The following is a 13,511-nucleotide window of genomic DNA, read 5'->3' on the forward strand; positions in this document are numbered from 1 at the left end:
ATCTACCCTTCAAAATAACCCGCTGCACAGATAAAGAAGCGTGTCCTGGTGTCTCAGTGGGGGGGGGGCTGTGAAGTTCATTCCATCCAATCACAACGCGGAGCCACCACTGATCAATGACCCTCTGCTCATCCGTGTGGAGATACCGGCCAAGTGTTCGGAGATCCGTGGGCGTCCTCTGCGCTTCCTGACAGTGCCGTGTCCTTTCCTAATCCTCTAAAAACTCCAACACGCAAATGTCAGGACACATCCTAACTGGTGAGCTGCAAAGAGTCATCAGATTGTTCCAAATGCCACAGAGATTATTCAGAGAGTAATCAGCTGCTCTCACAGCGCTAATTAATTCCTTCTGTGAGTCAACAGTTTGATCGGCTGCACGTTCTCCTCCTCTTTCTGTGTTTGTTTCCAGGGAAGGTTTTCAGCTCCAGCAGCAATGTAACTAGCCTAGTGAACTATAACCTAGTGAACTATAGCCTAGTGAACTATAGCCAAGTGAACTATAGCCTAGTGAACTATAGCCAAGTGAACTATAGCCAAGTGAACTATAGCCTAGTGAACTATAACCTAGTGAACTATAGCCAAGTGAACTATAGCCTAGTGAACTATAGCCAAGTGAACTATAGCCAAGTGAACTATAGCCTAGTGAACTATAACCTAGTGAACTATAGCCTAGTGAACTATAGCCAAGTGAACTATAGCCAAGTGAACTATAGCCTAGTGAACTATAGCCAAGTGAACTGTAGCCAAGTGAACTATAGCCAAGTGAACTATAGCCAAGTGAACTGTAGCCAAGTGAACTATAGCCAAGTGAACTATAGCCAAGTGAACTATAGCCTAGTGAACTATAGCCAAGTGAACTGTAGCCAAGTGAACTATAGCCAAGTGAACTATAGCCAAGTGAACTGTAGCCAAGTGAACTATAACCTAGTGAACTATAGCCAAGTGAACTATAGCCTAGTGAACTGTAGCCAAGTGAACTGTAGCCAAGTGAACTATAGCCAAGTGAACTATAGCCTAGTGAACTATAGCCAAGTGAACTGTAGCCAAGTGAACTATAGCCAAGTGAACTATAGCCAAGTGAACTATAGCCTAGTGAACTATAGCCAAGTGAACTGTAGCCAAGTGAACTATAGCCAAGTGAACTATAGCCAAGTGAACTATAACCTAGTGAACTATAGCCAAGTGAACTATAGCCTAGTGAACTATAACCTAGTGAACTATAGCCAAGTGAACTATAACCTAGTGAACTATAGCCAAGTGAACTATAGCCTAGTGAACTATAGCCAAGTGAACTGTAGCCAAGTGAACTATAGCCAAGTGAACTATAGCCAAGTGAACTATAGCCAAGTGAACTGTAGCCAAGTGAACTATAGCCAAGTGAACTATAGCCAAGTGAACTATAGCCTAGTGAACTATAGCCAAGTGAACTATAGCCAAGTGAACTGCAGCCAAGTGAACTATAGCCAAGTGAACTATAGCCAAGTGAACTATAGCCTAGTGAACTATAGCCAAGTGAACTATAGCCTAGTGAACTATAGCCAAGTGAACTGTAGCCAAGTGAACTATAGCCTAGTGAACTATAGCCTAGTGAACTATAGCCTAGTGAACTATAGCCAAGTGAACTAGCCTGGTGAACTATAGCCTAGTGAACTATAGCCAAGTGAACTATAGCCTAGTGAACTATAGCCTAGTGAACTATAGCCTAGTGAACTATAGCCAAGTGAACTATAGCCAAGTGAACTGTAGCCAAGTGAACTATAGCCAAGTGAACTATAGCCAAATGAACTAGAGCCTAGTGAACTATAGCCAAGTGAACTATAGCCTAGTGAACTGTAGCCAAGTGAATTATAGCCTAGTGAACTATAGCCTAGTGAACTAGCCTAGTGAACTATAGCCAAGTGAACTGTAGCCTAGTGAACTATAGCCTAGTGAACTAGCCTAGTGAACTATAGCCTAGTGAACTAGCCTAGTGAACTATAGCCAAGTGAACTATAGCCAAGTGAACTATAGCCTAGTGAACTATAGCCAAGTGAACTATAGCCTAGTGAACTATAGCCTAGTGAACTATAGCCAAGTGAACTATAGCCAAGTGAACTGTAGCCAAGTGAATTATAGCCTGGTGAACTATAGCCTAGTGAACTATAGCCAAGTGAACTGTAGCCTAGTGAACTATAGCCAAGTGAACTGTAGCCAAGTGAACTTTAGCCTAGTGAACTATAGCCTAGTGAACTAGCCTAGTGAACTATAGCCTAGTGAACTAGCCTGGTGAACTATAGCTAAGTGAACTATAGCCTAGTGAACTATAGCCAAGTGAACTATAGCCAAGTGAACTAGCCAAGTGAACTATAGCCAAATGAACTATAGCCAAGTGAACTGTAGCCAAGTGAACTATAGCCAAGTGAACTATAGCCTAGTGAACTATAGCCTAGTGAGCTAGCCTGGTGAACTAAGTGAACTATAGTCTAGTGAACTATAGCCTAGTGAACTGTAGCCAAGTGAACTATAGCCTAGTGAACTATAGCCAAGTGAACTAGTGAACCAGACCAAATTCTTGCTTTGCAAAGTCTGGTCTAGGAATGCTCCACTGGAACCTCCAGTGCCCCTAACAGCATTCTGGCTGGCCAATCACAGCTCTCTAGAGGGGTTTCAAACACATAGAGCTGTGACTGGTTCACAATGGTGGGCCAATCATAGTGCACTATCTGCTTTGTGGCCCAATCAAGGCCCTCTATTCATCTGGTGGGCAGGATGATGTAACAAGATGGTGACAGGTCGTTTCAAACAACTTTTACATTAATTCTGGACTATTGGGACTTAAGTTGTTTATTTAGAAAAAGGATGTTATTTTGTCTTCTTCAACAGCAGACCGCCTCGTTTACCAACATCCGTTGCGGTGAGTAGGTCATGTTGTTCATTGTCCAGTACAGGGACGAAATTTTGATTTCAGAAGTGGGGGGGACACAGCAGGCTTGTGCGGATTTGGGGTGGGGGGTGTTATGTAAATACCCCTTGACACGTCACGTGCCCATCTCAATAATTTTTCCATCCTCATATATATATATATATATATATATCAAAGTTAAAAAATGTACAACTCTATTATTATTTTTATTTATTATCATTATTGAAGTGCAGTTTTGGCTGTTGACAATGGATAGGCCATTGTATTTATTGTTTTGGGTCTTTTTTATTGTTTTTGGTGCAACATTTTCTAACAGGGAGTGAGATTCCTTTTTTATTCAATTTTTGTTTGTTATTTTTATTCATTTAGAAGTTCTGGTTCTGGACATTTCAATGTTAAATGAAGGTTTATTTGTTGCATTTTAAAGGGTTTACTTGCATTATTATGATATATTAACATTATATTAGTGGTTATTTTGGTCTAGATAATGTTGACAATATCGTTTATCATCAACAATTTGTTGGACAAAATATCGTCCAGCAAAATTTGTTACTTTCCCAGGCCTAGTCAAAAGTATAAAAATTATTTATACATAAACGGTCCCTCCTGAGATCTGGCCGTTTGTTCATTTGCTGTGTTAGAGGACATGCTGAACTAATGTTTTACACATGATCATCACCCTAACATTTGAGTGTATAAAAACATATTAAATATGTTTTTTCCCTTAAAAGTGTTTAAACAGTTGTTGCATTTCAACACACAAAAAATAAATGGAAAAAATAAGATAAATCTAATGAAAAGTGTACATCTTTGACATTAAGCTTAAAAAAATCTGTTGACGATGATACTGTTCATTTTTCAGAGCTTTTTAATGTGAACATATACATTGCAATAGATAAGTTTACAATAAAGTTAAATGATAAAAGTTTTGAAGTTACACTTCTACTACTACTAGTAATAATAATTATGATGATAATAGTAATAATAATAAAACAATAATTATAATAATACGAATAAATTGTGTCTGAGGAGTCAGTTATGTGGAGGAGATGAGTTTGTAAAAGTTAGTTTTGAGTATGTTTGTGAAGGAGGAGGTGAGTCTGAGCTTAATGCAGGGGTGTCACATGTCCAACTTACGTTTTGACTTTGAAAGAAGTCTCTTATATCCACTTTTCGTTTTCTTGACATGCTGCCTCCTGGCTGTGCCTAACTACCAAAGACTCACAAATGAACAGTTGTTCAAATGTTATGTAATGGAAGCTGAGCTGAGCTGATATTACACAGCGTCTAGTTGACGATGTGACTCAGTACCGGTGTTCCCTAGCGGCTCCAAACTAGCAAAACAACGTGAGCACGTTCTGACTGTTTCCAACTTGAGTGACAGCAGCAACAGCCAATAATACGTTAGCAAGTATCAGCAGAGCCAATAGATTAGCTTTTGGGCGGGTCTAATAGTAAACCGGTTTCCGTTTCGGTCCTAGTGCTCAACCAAATCCATTTAATGGAGCGTAACAATGTTTTTGGACGGAAAAAAGTGCAGGGGACCAAAACTGCCTTTTGAAAAAGTGGGGGGGACATGTCCCACCCGTCCCCCCCCAAAATTACGTCCCAGGTCCAGTAGCATGTGGAGATCATTTGAAAGACAACGGTAGAACCTGCCCCACGACTGAGAACTGTCGATGGAGCGTTGCCAGACTAAATAATACATTTATTATTATAATTTAGGCTGGACTGTAACAGCAGGACTCTGTTTGGAGTTCCTACAGACCCAAACAACATCTCTAAAGGCTGGGATCCCTTTAAAACCAGAAGCTCGTCTCTGATAAATGAAACCTGAAACGTTTCTTCCTCAGCTAAAAGATGCTTTAATCATGGCCAGAATCTCACGGACGGAGACAGAAACTTTCACTTGGACTGACTCGAACTCGGAGGTTTACCTGGTCGGGAAAGGTGAGACACATCTTGATTTTCTGTCTCCATTCATTTACAAGCCGCTCTTTTCTTCACTTCCTGACTCTGAAACTAAACAGACGGGCTCCAGGAGCCGGTTATCTCTAGATAGTAGGACAGAGGAGGAAGCAGACGGATTAAAGTGAAAGTACGCTAGTGGAAAACCTGAAGCCCGGCTGGGTCCGTTCATTCAGAGTTAATACCAGCAGCTGGTGTTGGAGAGCGACCGGTTTGTTCTACATGGATCATAGCTGAAGCTGAAAAAGCTTTGTGTGTGTATGTGTGGTGTGTGTGTGTGTGTGTGTGTGTGTGTGTGTGTGTGTGTGTGTGTGTGTGTGTGTGTGTGTGTATGTGGTGTGTGTGTGTGTGTGTGTTTATCCTAACGTAAAAATGACCCAGGTTCTGTTTTCCTGTCAGAACCTGGTAACTAGAGCAGAGTTGTCCTTCAGACAGCAGCTTTCACAGCCCCCCAGCCTCTGCGGGTCTGCCTGAGTCCAGTAGCAATGCAGTCAGAGCTCGAGCACCACAGACTGAATGGTTCTGAAGCGGTGGGTCTCCTCTCAGCTTAGATGTTCTCTGAGGTTCTAGTAAATGTTTGCAGCACAAATATGTAAAAACAAAAACATCAGGAAGTTTGAAGAAGCCAAGAGTAAGAAGTAAATACTGGAGCGTGCCCCAGAGGAACAGTAGACTGAGCTGTGGGAAAACAAGCTCTGCAGCGTTGCCATGGCAACAAGAGTGTTAATACCAGCAGCTGGTGTTGGAGAGCGACTGGCCACAGTTGGTGTTTATTCTCCATTAATCTGCTCAATGTTTGATTTAAAAAATAAAATAATAACATGATTTCTTAGACACAAGTGAAAAATGCTCCTTATTGTTTCCCTGAAGTGAGAACATTTCCAAAGACATGAGAGACAAGCAGCAGAGAACTTCATTATGGAGCCACTAAAACACGTTTAAAGTGCCTTTTATCTGGAGACAGGTGAGACAGCAGAGATAGGCGAGACAGGTGGTACAGCAGAGGCAGGTGAGATGGGTGAGACAGCAGAGACAGGTGAGACTGTAGAGATAGGTGAGACAGGTGGTACAGCAGAGGCAGGTGAGATGGGTGAGACAGGTGAGACAGGTGAGACAGTAGAGATAGGTGAGACTGGTGAGACAGCAGAGATAGGTGAGATGGGTGAGACAGCAGAGACAGGTGAGACAGCAGAGATAGGTGAGACGGGTGAGACAGCAGAGATAGGTGAGATGGGTGAAACAGCAGAGATAGGTGAGACAGGTGAGACAGCAGAGACAGGTGAGGCAGTAGAGATAGGTGAGACTGGTGAGACAGCAGAGATAGGTGAAACAGGTGAGACAGCAGAGACAGGTGAGACTGGTGAGACAGCAGAGATAGGTGAAACAGGTGAGAAAGCAGAGATAGGTGAGACGGGTGAGACAGCAGAGATAGGTGAGACAGGTGATACAGCAGATACAGGTGAGACAGGTGAGACAGCAGAGATAGGTGAGATGGGTGAGACAGCAGAGATAGGTGAGACGGGTGAGACAGCAGAGACAGGTGAGACGGGTGAGACAGCAGAGATAGGTGAGATGGGTGAAACAGCAGAGATAGGTGAGACAGGTGAGACAGCAGAGATAGGTGAGACGGGTGAGACAGCAGAGATAGGTGAGACGGGTGAAACAGCAGAGATAGGTGAGACAGGTGAGACAGCAGAGATAGGTGAGACGGGTGAGACAGCAGAGACAGGTGAGACAGCAGAGACAGGTGAGGCAGGTGAGACAGCAGAGATAGGTGAGACAGGTGAGACAGCAGAGACAGGTGAGACAGGTGATACAGCAGATACAGGTGAGACAGGTGAGACAGCAGAGATAGGTGAGACGGGTGAGACAGCAGAGACAGGTGAGGCAGGTGAGACAGCAGAGATAGGTGAGACAGGTGAGACAGCAGAGATAGGTGAGACAGGTGATACAGCAGATACAGGTGAGACAGGTGAGACAGCAGAGATAGGTGAGACGGGTGAGACAGCAGAGATAGGTGAGACGGGTGAGACAGCAGAGACAGGTGAGGCGGGTGAGACAGCAGAGATAGGTGAGACAGGTGAGACAGCAGAGATAGGTGAGATGGGTGAAACAGCAGAGATAGGTGAGACAGGTGAGACAGCAGAGACAGGTGAGACAGCAGAGATAGGTGAGACGGGTGAGACAGCAGAGACAGGTGAGGCGGGTGAGACAGCAGAGATAGGTGAGACGGGTGAGACAGCAGAGACAGGTGAGACAGGTGAGACAGCAGAGACAGGTGAGGCAGGTGAGACAGCAGAGACAGGTGAGGCAGGTGAGACAGCAGAGATAGGTGAGACAGGTGAGACAGCAGAGACAGGTGAGACAGGTGATACAGCAGATACAGGTGAGACAGGTGAGACAGCAGAGATAGGTGAGACGGGTGAGACAGCAGAGACAGGTGAGGCAGGTGAGACAGCAGAGACAGGTGAGGCAGGTGAGACAGCAGAGATAGGTGAGACAGGTGAGACAGCAGAGACAGGTGAGACAGGTGAGACAGCAGATACAGGTGAGGCAGGTGAGACAGCAGAGATAGGTGAGACAGGTGAGACAGCAGAGATAGGTGAGACAGGTGAGACAGCAGAGACAGGTGAGGCAGGTGAGACAGCAGAGACAGGTGAGACAGGTGAGACAGCAGAGACAGGTGAGGCAGGTGAGACAGCAGAGACAGGTGAGACAGGTGAGACAGCAGAGACAGGTGAGGCAGGTGAGACAGCAGAGACAGGTGAGGCAGGTGAGACAGCAGAGATAGGTGAGACAGGTGAGACAGCAGAGACAGGTGAGACAGGTGATACAGCAGATACAGGTGAGACAGGTGAGACAGCAGAGATAGGTGAGACGGGTGAGACAGCAGAGACAGGTGAGGCAGGTGAGACAGCAGAGATAGGTGAGACAGGTGAGACAGCAGAGATAGGTGAGACAGGTGAGCTACTGAGCAGAAGGGAAGATCTGACGGATAACGAGGAACTCATTTGTCCAAAGTGAGCAGAAGCACCTGCTGTAAATGCTCTAAAGACAGCTGACCCAAACAGAACCAGCAGAACCAGAACTGGACCTCAGACCTGGTCCAGATCACATCACCTGCTTCTCTGGATAGCTGCATGAAGGCGTCCACCCCTTTCTCCCCGTAGCTGCCCTCTGAGGCTACCGTGGAGACGTAGTTCCAACCCATGGCCTTCACGATGTCCACCATGGCCTGGGCCTGAAAACTGTCCGGAGGAACGACCCGTGAGAAGAAATCGTAGCGCCGGTCGTCACTCAGCTCTGGAGCCGTGGACGCATAGCTGATCTGAGGGATCTGGAAAGAAGGAAGGAACGAAGAGGAAACTTTAGACCTGTTAAAACTACAAACATGGAGCCTAAACAGAAGCTTCCTAAATAAAACCGTCTGAGATTCTCTCAGTGAGACTTGGTTTCTCAGAAGAACCGGGATTCTGAATCAATCAGACGGGAGCAGCAGCTCATCCTGGTTCTTCCTGAATTCCTTGTTTGGATCAGATTCATATCCCAGAAATCCAGAGCAACAGCTGTAGCTCTGCAGGTCGGTCTGGCCATGCTTCATTGTAGCCTCAGCAGGTCCAGTGGTCTAAAACCTTGTCCAATCACAACGCCCCATGTTTGTTAGGTGGGCATGACACTCCAGCTGTGACGGAGATGATCCACAAAGATGGTGGCGGCTCAGGAACAGCGCTTGTTTGAATATACTCAGCATCATCTTGGATTTAGACTTGAGCAGATAGATGTTCTTAAAGCAGCAAATATGGAAAACAAAAGAGCTTAACGTTCTAACCTAGTATAGATATAAATATATTGTGGACATGATAAAGAAACAGTAAAAATTTGTAGGTTGGTTCTCTTGCATTTGTCTAAAAACCTCCACCAATAACACGTTTCGGACCAAACTAACCAGTGGACCATCTGGTTGAGGGTCTCACCATACTTCCCTGCATCCGCCACTCATCACACGCTCATACTTAGCAACAGAGCACCGCTGGTGTGAGAGGTTCTCTGAGAAACAGCCGGCTGCTACCACTTCAACTTTAGGACAAACTCCCAGAATCCCAAAAAGAAAATCACCACAATAAAAGATGTTTGGACCTAGAAAATGGCGACTGGTGTTTGGCGCTATCTCGTTTCCTCTGGAAATGCGAGTTTCTGGTTCTGGTGGAAGTGAAACCAGGGAAGATCACCGAGGGGAGGGGTGAGTGTTCTGTGACCGTGTTGGCACTTGCTCTGTACGTTTACTATAACGGCTTAAGTCTTTTATTCTGAAAAGGCCTTCTCCAACAGTGTATGGTGGAGTGTGCCACTGACTGGTTTCCATAGCGATGAATGCATCACGTTGCTCATTGATCTGATTGGTCCTAGTGCTGTCCAATTGCGTGGAGAGAGTTTGACAGACAACTGCAGATTCTGCCTCATGGTCTATGGGTTGTGGCCAACTATAGATGTACATGTGTAAGGTGGTTGCCATGGCTACCAGATTTAAGCAGCCAAGACACTTTGGACTTATGGTTAATGGTCTGTATTTTACATAGCACCTGCTAGAGTCCAAGAACCCTCTAACACGCATTTCAAAGCAATCAGCCATCCATCTGTTCACACGCTGAAGGTGATGAGCTACAATGCAGCCACAGCTGCCCTGGGAGCACGGATAGAGGCGAGGCTGCGAGCGCAGCTGGTTCCTCTGACCACCACCAGCAGGTAAATAGGGGGGACGCATTTACAGCGACAAGTGGGACTCAAACCAGCAACCTTCTGATCATGGGGCGGACACTTATCATCACCCCATTCGAGCTGGACCTTTAACTTGGACTCTGATGTCCGGTTCTGGCCCGATTCGAGCCTCAGGCTCTGGGAGCAGCTCAGATGCAACTTTACTGGATTTCTAAAGCTAAATGTTGGCATGTTCAGGTGTGTTTAAGCTAAGCACAGGTAATAAATGAACATATAAACCCGTAGAATCAGGCTCGACCCGGTTCGGTGGAGCCGGTCACAGTAATTACACGAGACCTGTGTGAGATTAGAGGATTATTCCATCTCTTCCCATTAGGGTTTTCCCTAAAGTCCAGAATGAATTTCCATCCAGCAGGAAAATCTCAGAAACTCTGAAAATTGTAAATTTCCCCCCAGATTTGCCCTCAATTAGCCTCTGATCCCTGCAGAGTCTCTTCAGCTTCACGTGTGGACCAAAGGTTCTGGTAGAAACGGGTTCTTTTTCACAACTTTTATTAACTAAATAATAATAAAAATGACAAAGTTGTTAGTCTATAGCACAAACGAGGTGGTTTATCGGTATATTCTGTGGATTATTCCGACCATCAGCTGCAGGTAAATGAAGTAATCCAGCTGTTACAGATGCAGGAAGTTCAACAGGAAGGATTTTCTTTATTTACAGAATAAATTATCATCATAATCATCCAAAACGGTAAAACCCTTCATGGTTAATGTTCACATTTATAAAGAGAAGCTCTAAAATAAAAACAACAAACGACTCAAATAACACCAAGACCAAAGTTTTTCTGCCTCACTCCAGAAATTCCTGGAGGAATATTCTTCCTCCACATCAAGTGACACATCACAGCAGTTTGTTAAAGGGGTTTCAGCTTCAGGTGCTCCAGCGGGACTCGGAGCAGACCCCGAGTCTCCGAGCTCCTCGGAGCCGAGGACCGGACGTCTCACTTTCTAACCGGCCCTTGCACACGCCACAGCCGTCTCATGTGAGCAGAATGAGCTGCTGGCACGTGTTCCCGTGAGGAACTTGTGTTGAAGAGACCCGAATGTGCAGTGAAAAGTCACGCTCGCCTCCTCAGAACCAGAACCAGCTAGAAACGAGCTGTTCTACCAGGAAAAAATATTCTTTTATAAATAAAGATCAGACAGAAAACAAAAAACCTCCATATCTGGATATCAGACACATCCCAGTCAGAATCCAGAGATAGGCTGTAAGAACTTCAGTGTTTAATTAAGCTCAGTCTTTAACTCTGTGGAAAGTATGTTTTTGTTCTGACCCAGTAAACCTAGTAAACCCAGAAACGTATCCAGTCCGGAACACCTCAGCAGATAATGGAGTGTTTATTTCAGAGTGAGACTGCAGGGATAAATCTAAAGACGGACCTGAGACTTGGCGGTAGACCAAAGCCTGCTACCTGTCCAGTGATTGATGAGACTCATAAAGGACTCCGTCACACCTGGTGCTGTTCCCGTCTCCACCAGCGGACACAGAAAGGTCGCCACCTTGGCAGGTTCAATAAAACACCACCTGAGCTACAACGGGGCAGCAGCCAACCTGCTCGGAGACGAGGAGCGGAGGGAAACTCGACCCAAGCTTCAAGGTGAAGGGTGAGGAGATGGATCAGAGCTGCTTGATGCACCAAAGTCTTGACCTTCTTCTAAACTGGAGCCCTTTGACCTTTCTCCAAGGACCAGAAACACAGACCCAGGTGTGATGTGTGCCTGTTTATGTTCTCAGGTGTCACTTATTGGATCTTTTTAAACTTTTTTTGTTGTAATTCGTGTTTCTTTTGTTTCTGCCAATAAAAAGTTGACTTTGTAAAACCATCAGATGGATGTTAATATATTTAAATGAGTCAAACCTGAGTAATTATTCTAACCTTCATCCCTTTAACATTTCTTTTGTTTCCGACATGTAAGGTTGTGTTGTGAGTTTCGACCAACGACACAGAAAGCAACAGGTTTAAACACCGGATCAGGGCGAACATAGAAATAAGGAAGCGGTAACAGTGGACTATGCACCAAGACGAGGGGGCCTATCGGCTGTCTCGCATCTGGGACTCCCTTCTCCAGAAACCAGCCAGCGGGGGTGGGCGTGACCGACCCAGATCTGTCACGCCCACCAGAAGAACAGCTGATAAAGATGCCTCACACAATCATCTGACACCTCATGAAGACCACAGTTGTCTGTCAAGTTAAGGTAAATGAGAACTCACAACACGACCTTACAAGTCTGAAACAAAAATAATCTTCTTAACCCTCTCAGCCTCAAAATACGTTTTTATAAAAGGATAAACAACTAAGTCCTTCAGGGTTTCTTCTGCGTTAAAAAATGCTCATGAAACACGTATGTGGAGTAACCAGGTAGGAAGGTTTTAACGTTGCAAATCCGCAACGCCTGCCTTCAGAGGATTAATTATCTAAGAGAAGACACAATGGACATCTTCATCCCTTTATTCTAAACACCTCCACCTTTTCAGGCTACGTCGTCCAGCTGCAGAAACATCCACGAACTCTCGTCCTCTGTTGGTTTAACATGGAAGAGTTAGCTGACAGTTGGGCTAACGCTAGTTCACTTCCTCTGCTTTGATGAGGCTTACTGATTGTTTGGGTCATCATAAGCTTGTAGTTCTGGAAAATAAACATGTAAATCTCACAGTTTGGATCAGTTCAGTGTTAAACGTTTCCATCTGCAGCAGACCTCTTCTCCTCAGCTCACTGTAACGCGTCTTAGTCCGACCCAGGAAGGGAGCTCACAGGAGCTGCTGAGGCTCAACATGTTCTCTTTTGCTATGAGGCATAAAAATTCCCACCACACTGGAACAAGCATCCATTTGCTTCGTTTTTTGTTTGGAGCTAGCTGGTTCCATGTCACCGTCACCAGCCAGCTGCCGCTCTCCATCCATGTGGCTCCAGACAGATCACACGAACCTTCTGACTACCAAACATTATTGTAAAAACTAACTGGCAAACGTCTTAAATTCTATGTATTAAAAAGCATTAACGCTCCTAAAGGTTATTTTTTTACTTCCTACAGCGATGCAAAGACAGGAAATACATCACAGTTCTAAACCTTCACAGTTAAAGCACCAAGAGATAAACGATTTAAAACCGCAGCGGTGTTGTTTCTGTGTGGGAATGATAACGCTGCTAATTATTCAAAGTACATGTGAGTTCACATTTATCTGTCTCTCATTAAGATCAACTGAAAAAGCAACATTTAATTACTTGAGTCTGACAGGATTCAAACAGCCTGGACAGCAGCGAGGCTTCCGTTCATCACACGGATTATTTCTAATTAAAACAGGCCGGGCCGAAGCTCTAATTAAACGCTGTGAGAACATCACCTGCGTGTGTTCTGTCATCATCGGACTCCTGCTTCTTTGACACATTATTGTTCTGCATTAATTAGGCAGCGGGCCACATCTGCAGGATCTGCTTGAGCTGATCCTGACGCACAAATCAGCAAGGATGATGAGGGTCTGAGTAGTCTTCACTCTGGAGAGTCAGAACCATCTGGGTCGCATCTGTAGCCACTAAACTAGAGGAGGGCAGGGGACTAATAATACGTGGAGGGGGGCACAGTAACAAGGAACACGAGGGAAACGAGCTCTAACCCATTAACAGGAAGGAAAACCAACCAAGCACCAGAATAAAAATGAGAAGTTTGACTGTTTAACATCTCTAACCGGGTAAGAAACAGGCCGTTTCTGTCTCGGGAGGAGAAGGTCTAGTATCTTGGTGCCCAAAAGACATGATGTTGCTCCTTATAGATGAGCCGAGGAGCTCGATCATCCAGGAGGAGCTCAGAGTAAAGCTCACCTGTGCACCCCCTCTGCGATCTCACATGCATTGGCAGAACGCTACA

The 13,511-nt window shown here is 45.0% G+C and overlaps 1 protein-coding gene across 4 annotated transcripts in view; it reads right to left on the minus strand.

The window, feature by feature from the left end:
- Positions 1-13,511, minus strand: part of grm7 (glutamate metabotropic receptor 7) — a 143,370-nt gene that overhangs the window by 85,008 nt on the left and 44,851 nt on the right. For all 4 annotated transcript variants that reach the window (XM_054736915.2, XM_015958318.3, XM_054736916.2 and 1 more), the window contains exon 2: positions 7,991-8,207. In XM_054736915.2, the coding sequence (XP_054592890.1) occupies positions 7,991-8,207 (217 nt within the window). The remainder of the gene's footprint in view (positions 1-7,990; positions 8,208-13,511) is intronic.

This window comes from Nothobranchius furzeri, chromosome 3 (genome assembly GCF_043380555.1).
Source record: "Nothobranchius furzeri strain GRZ-AD chromosome 3, NfurGRZ-RIMD1, whole genome shotgun sequence".
NCBI classification, from domain to species: domain Eukaryota; kingdom Metazoa; phylum Chordata; class Actinopteri; order Cyprinodontiformes; family Nothobranchiidae; genus Nothobranchius; species Nothobranchius furzeri.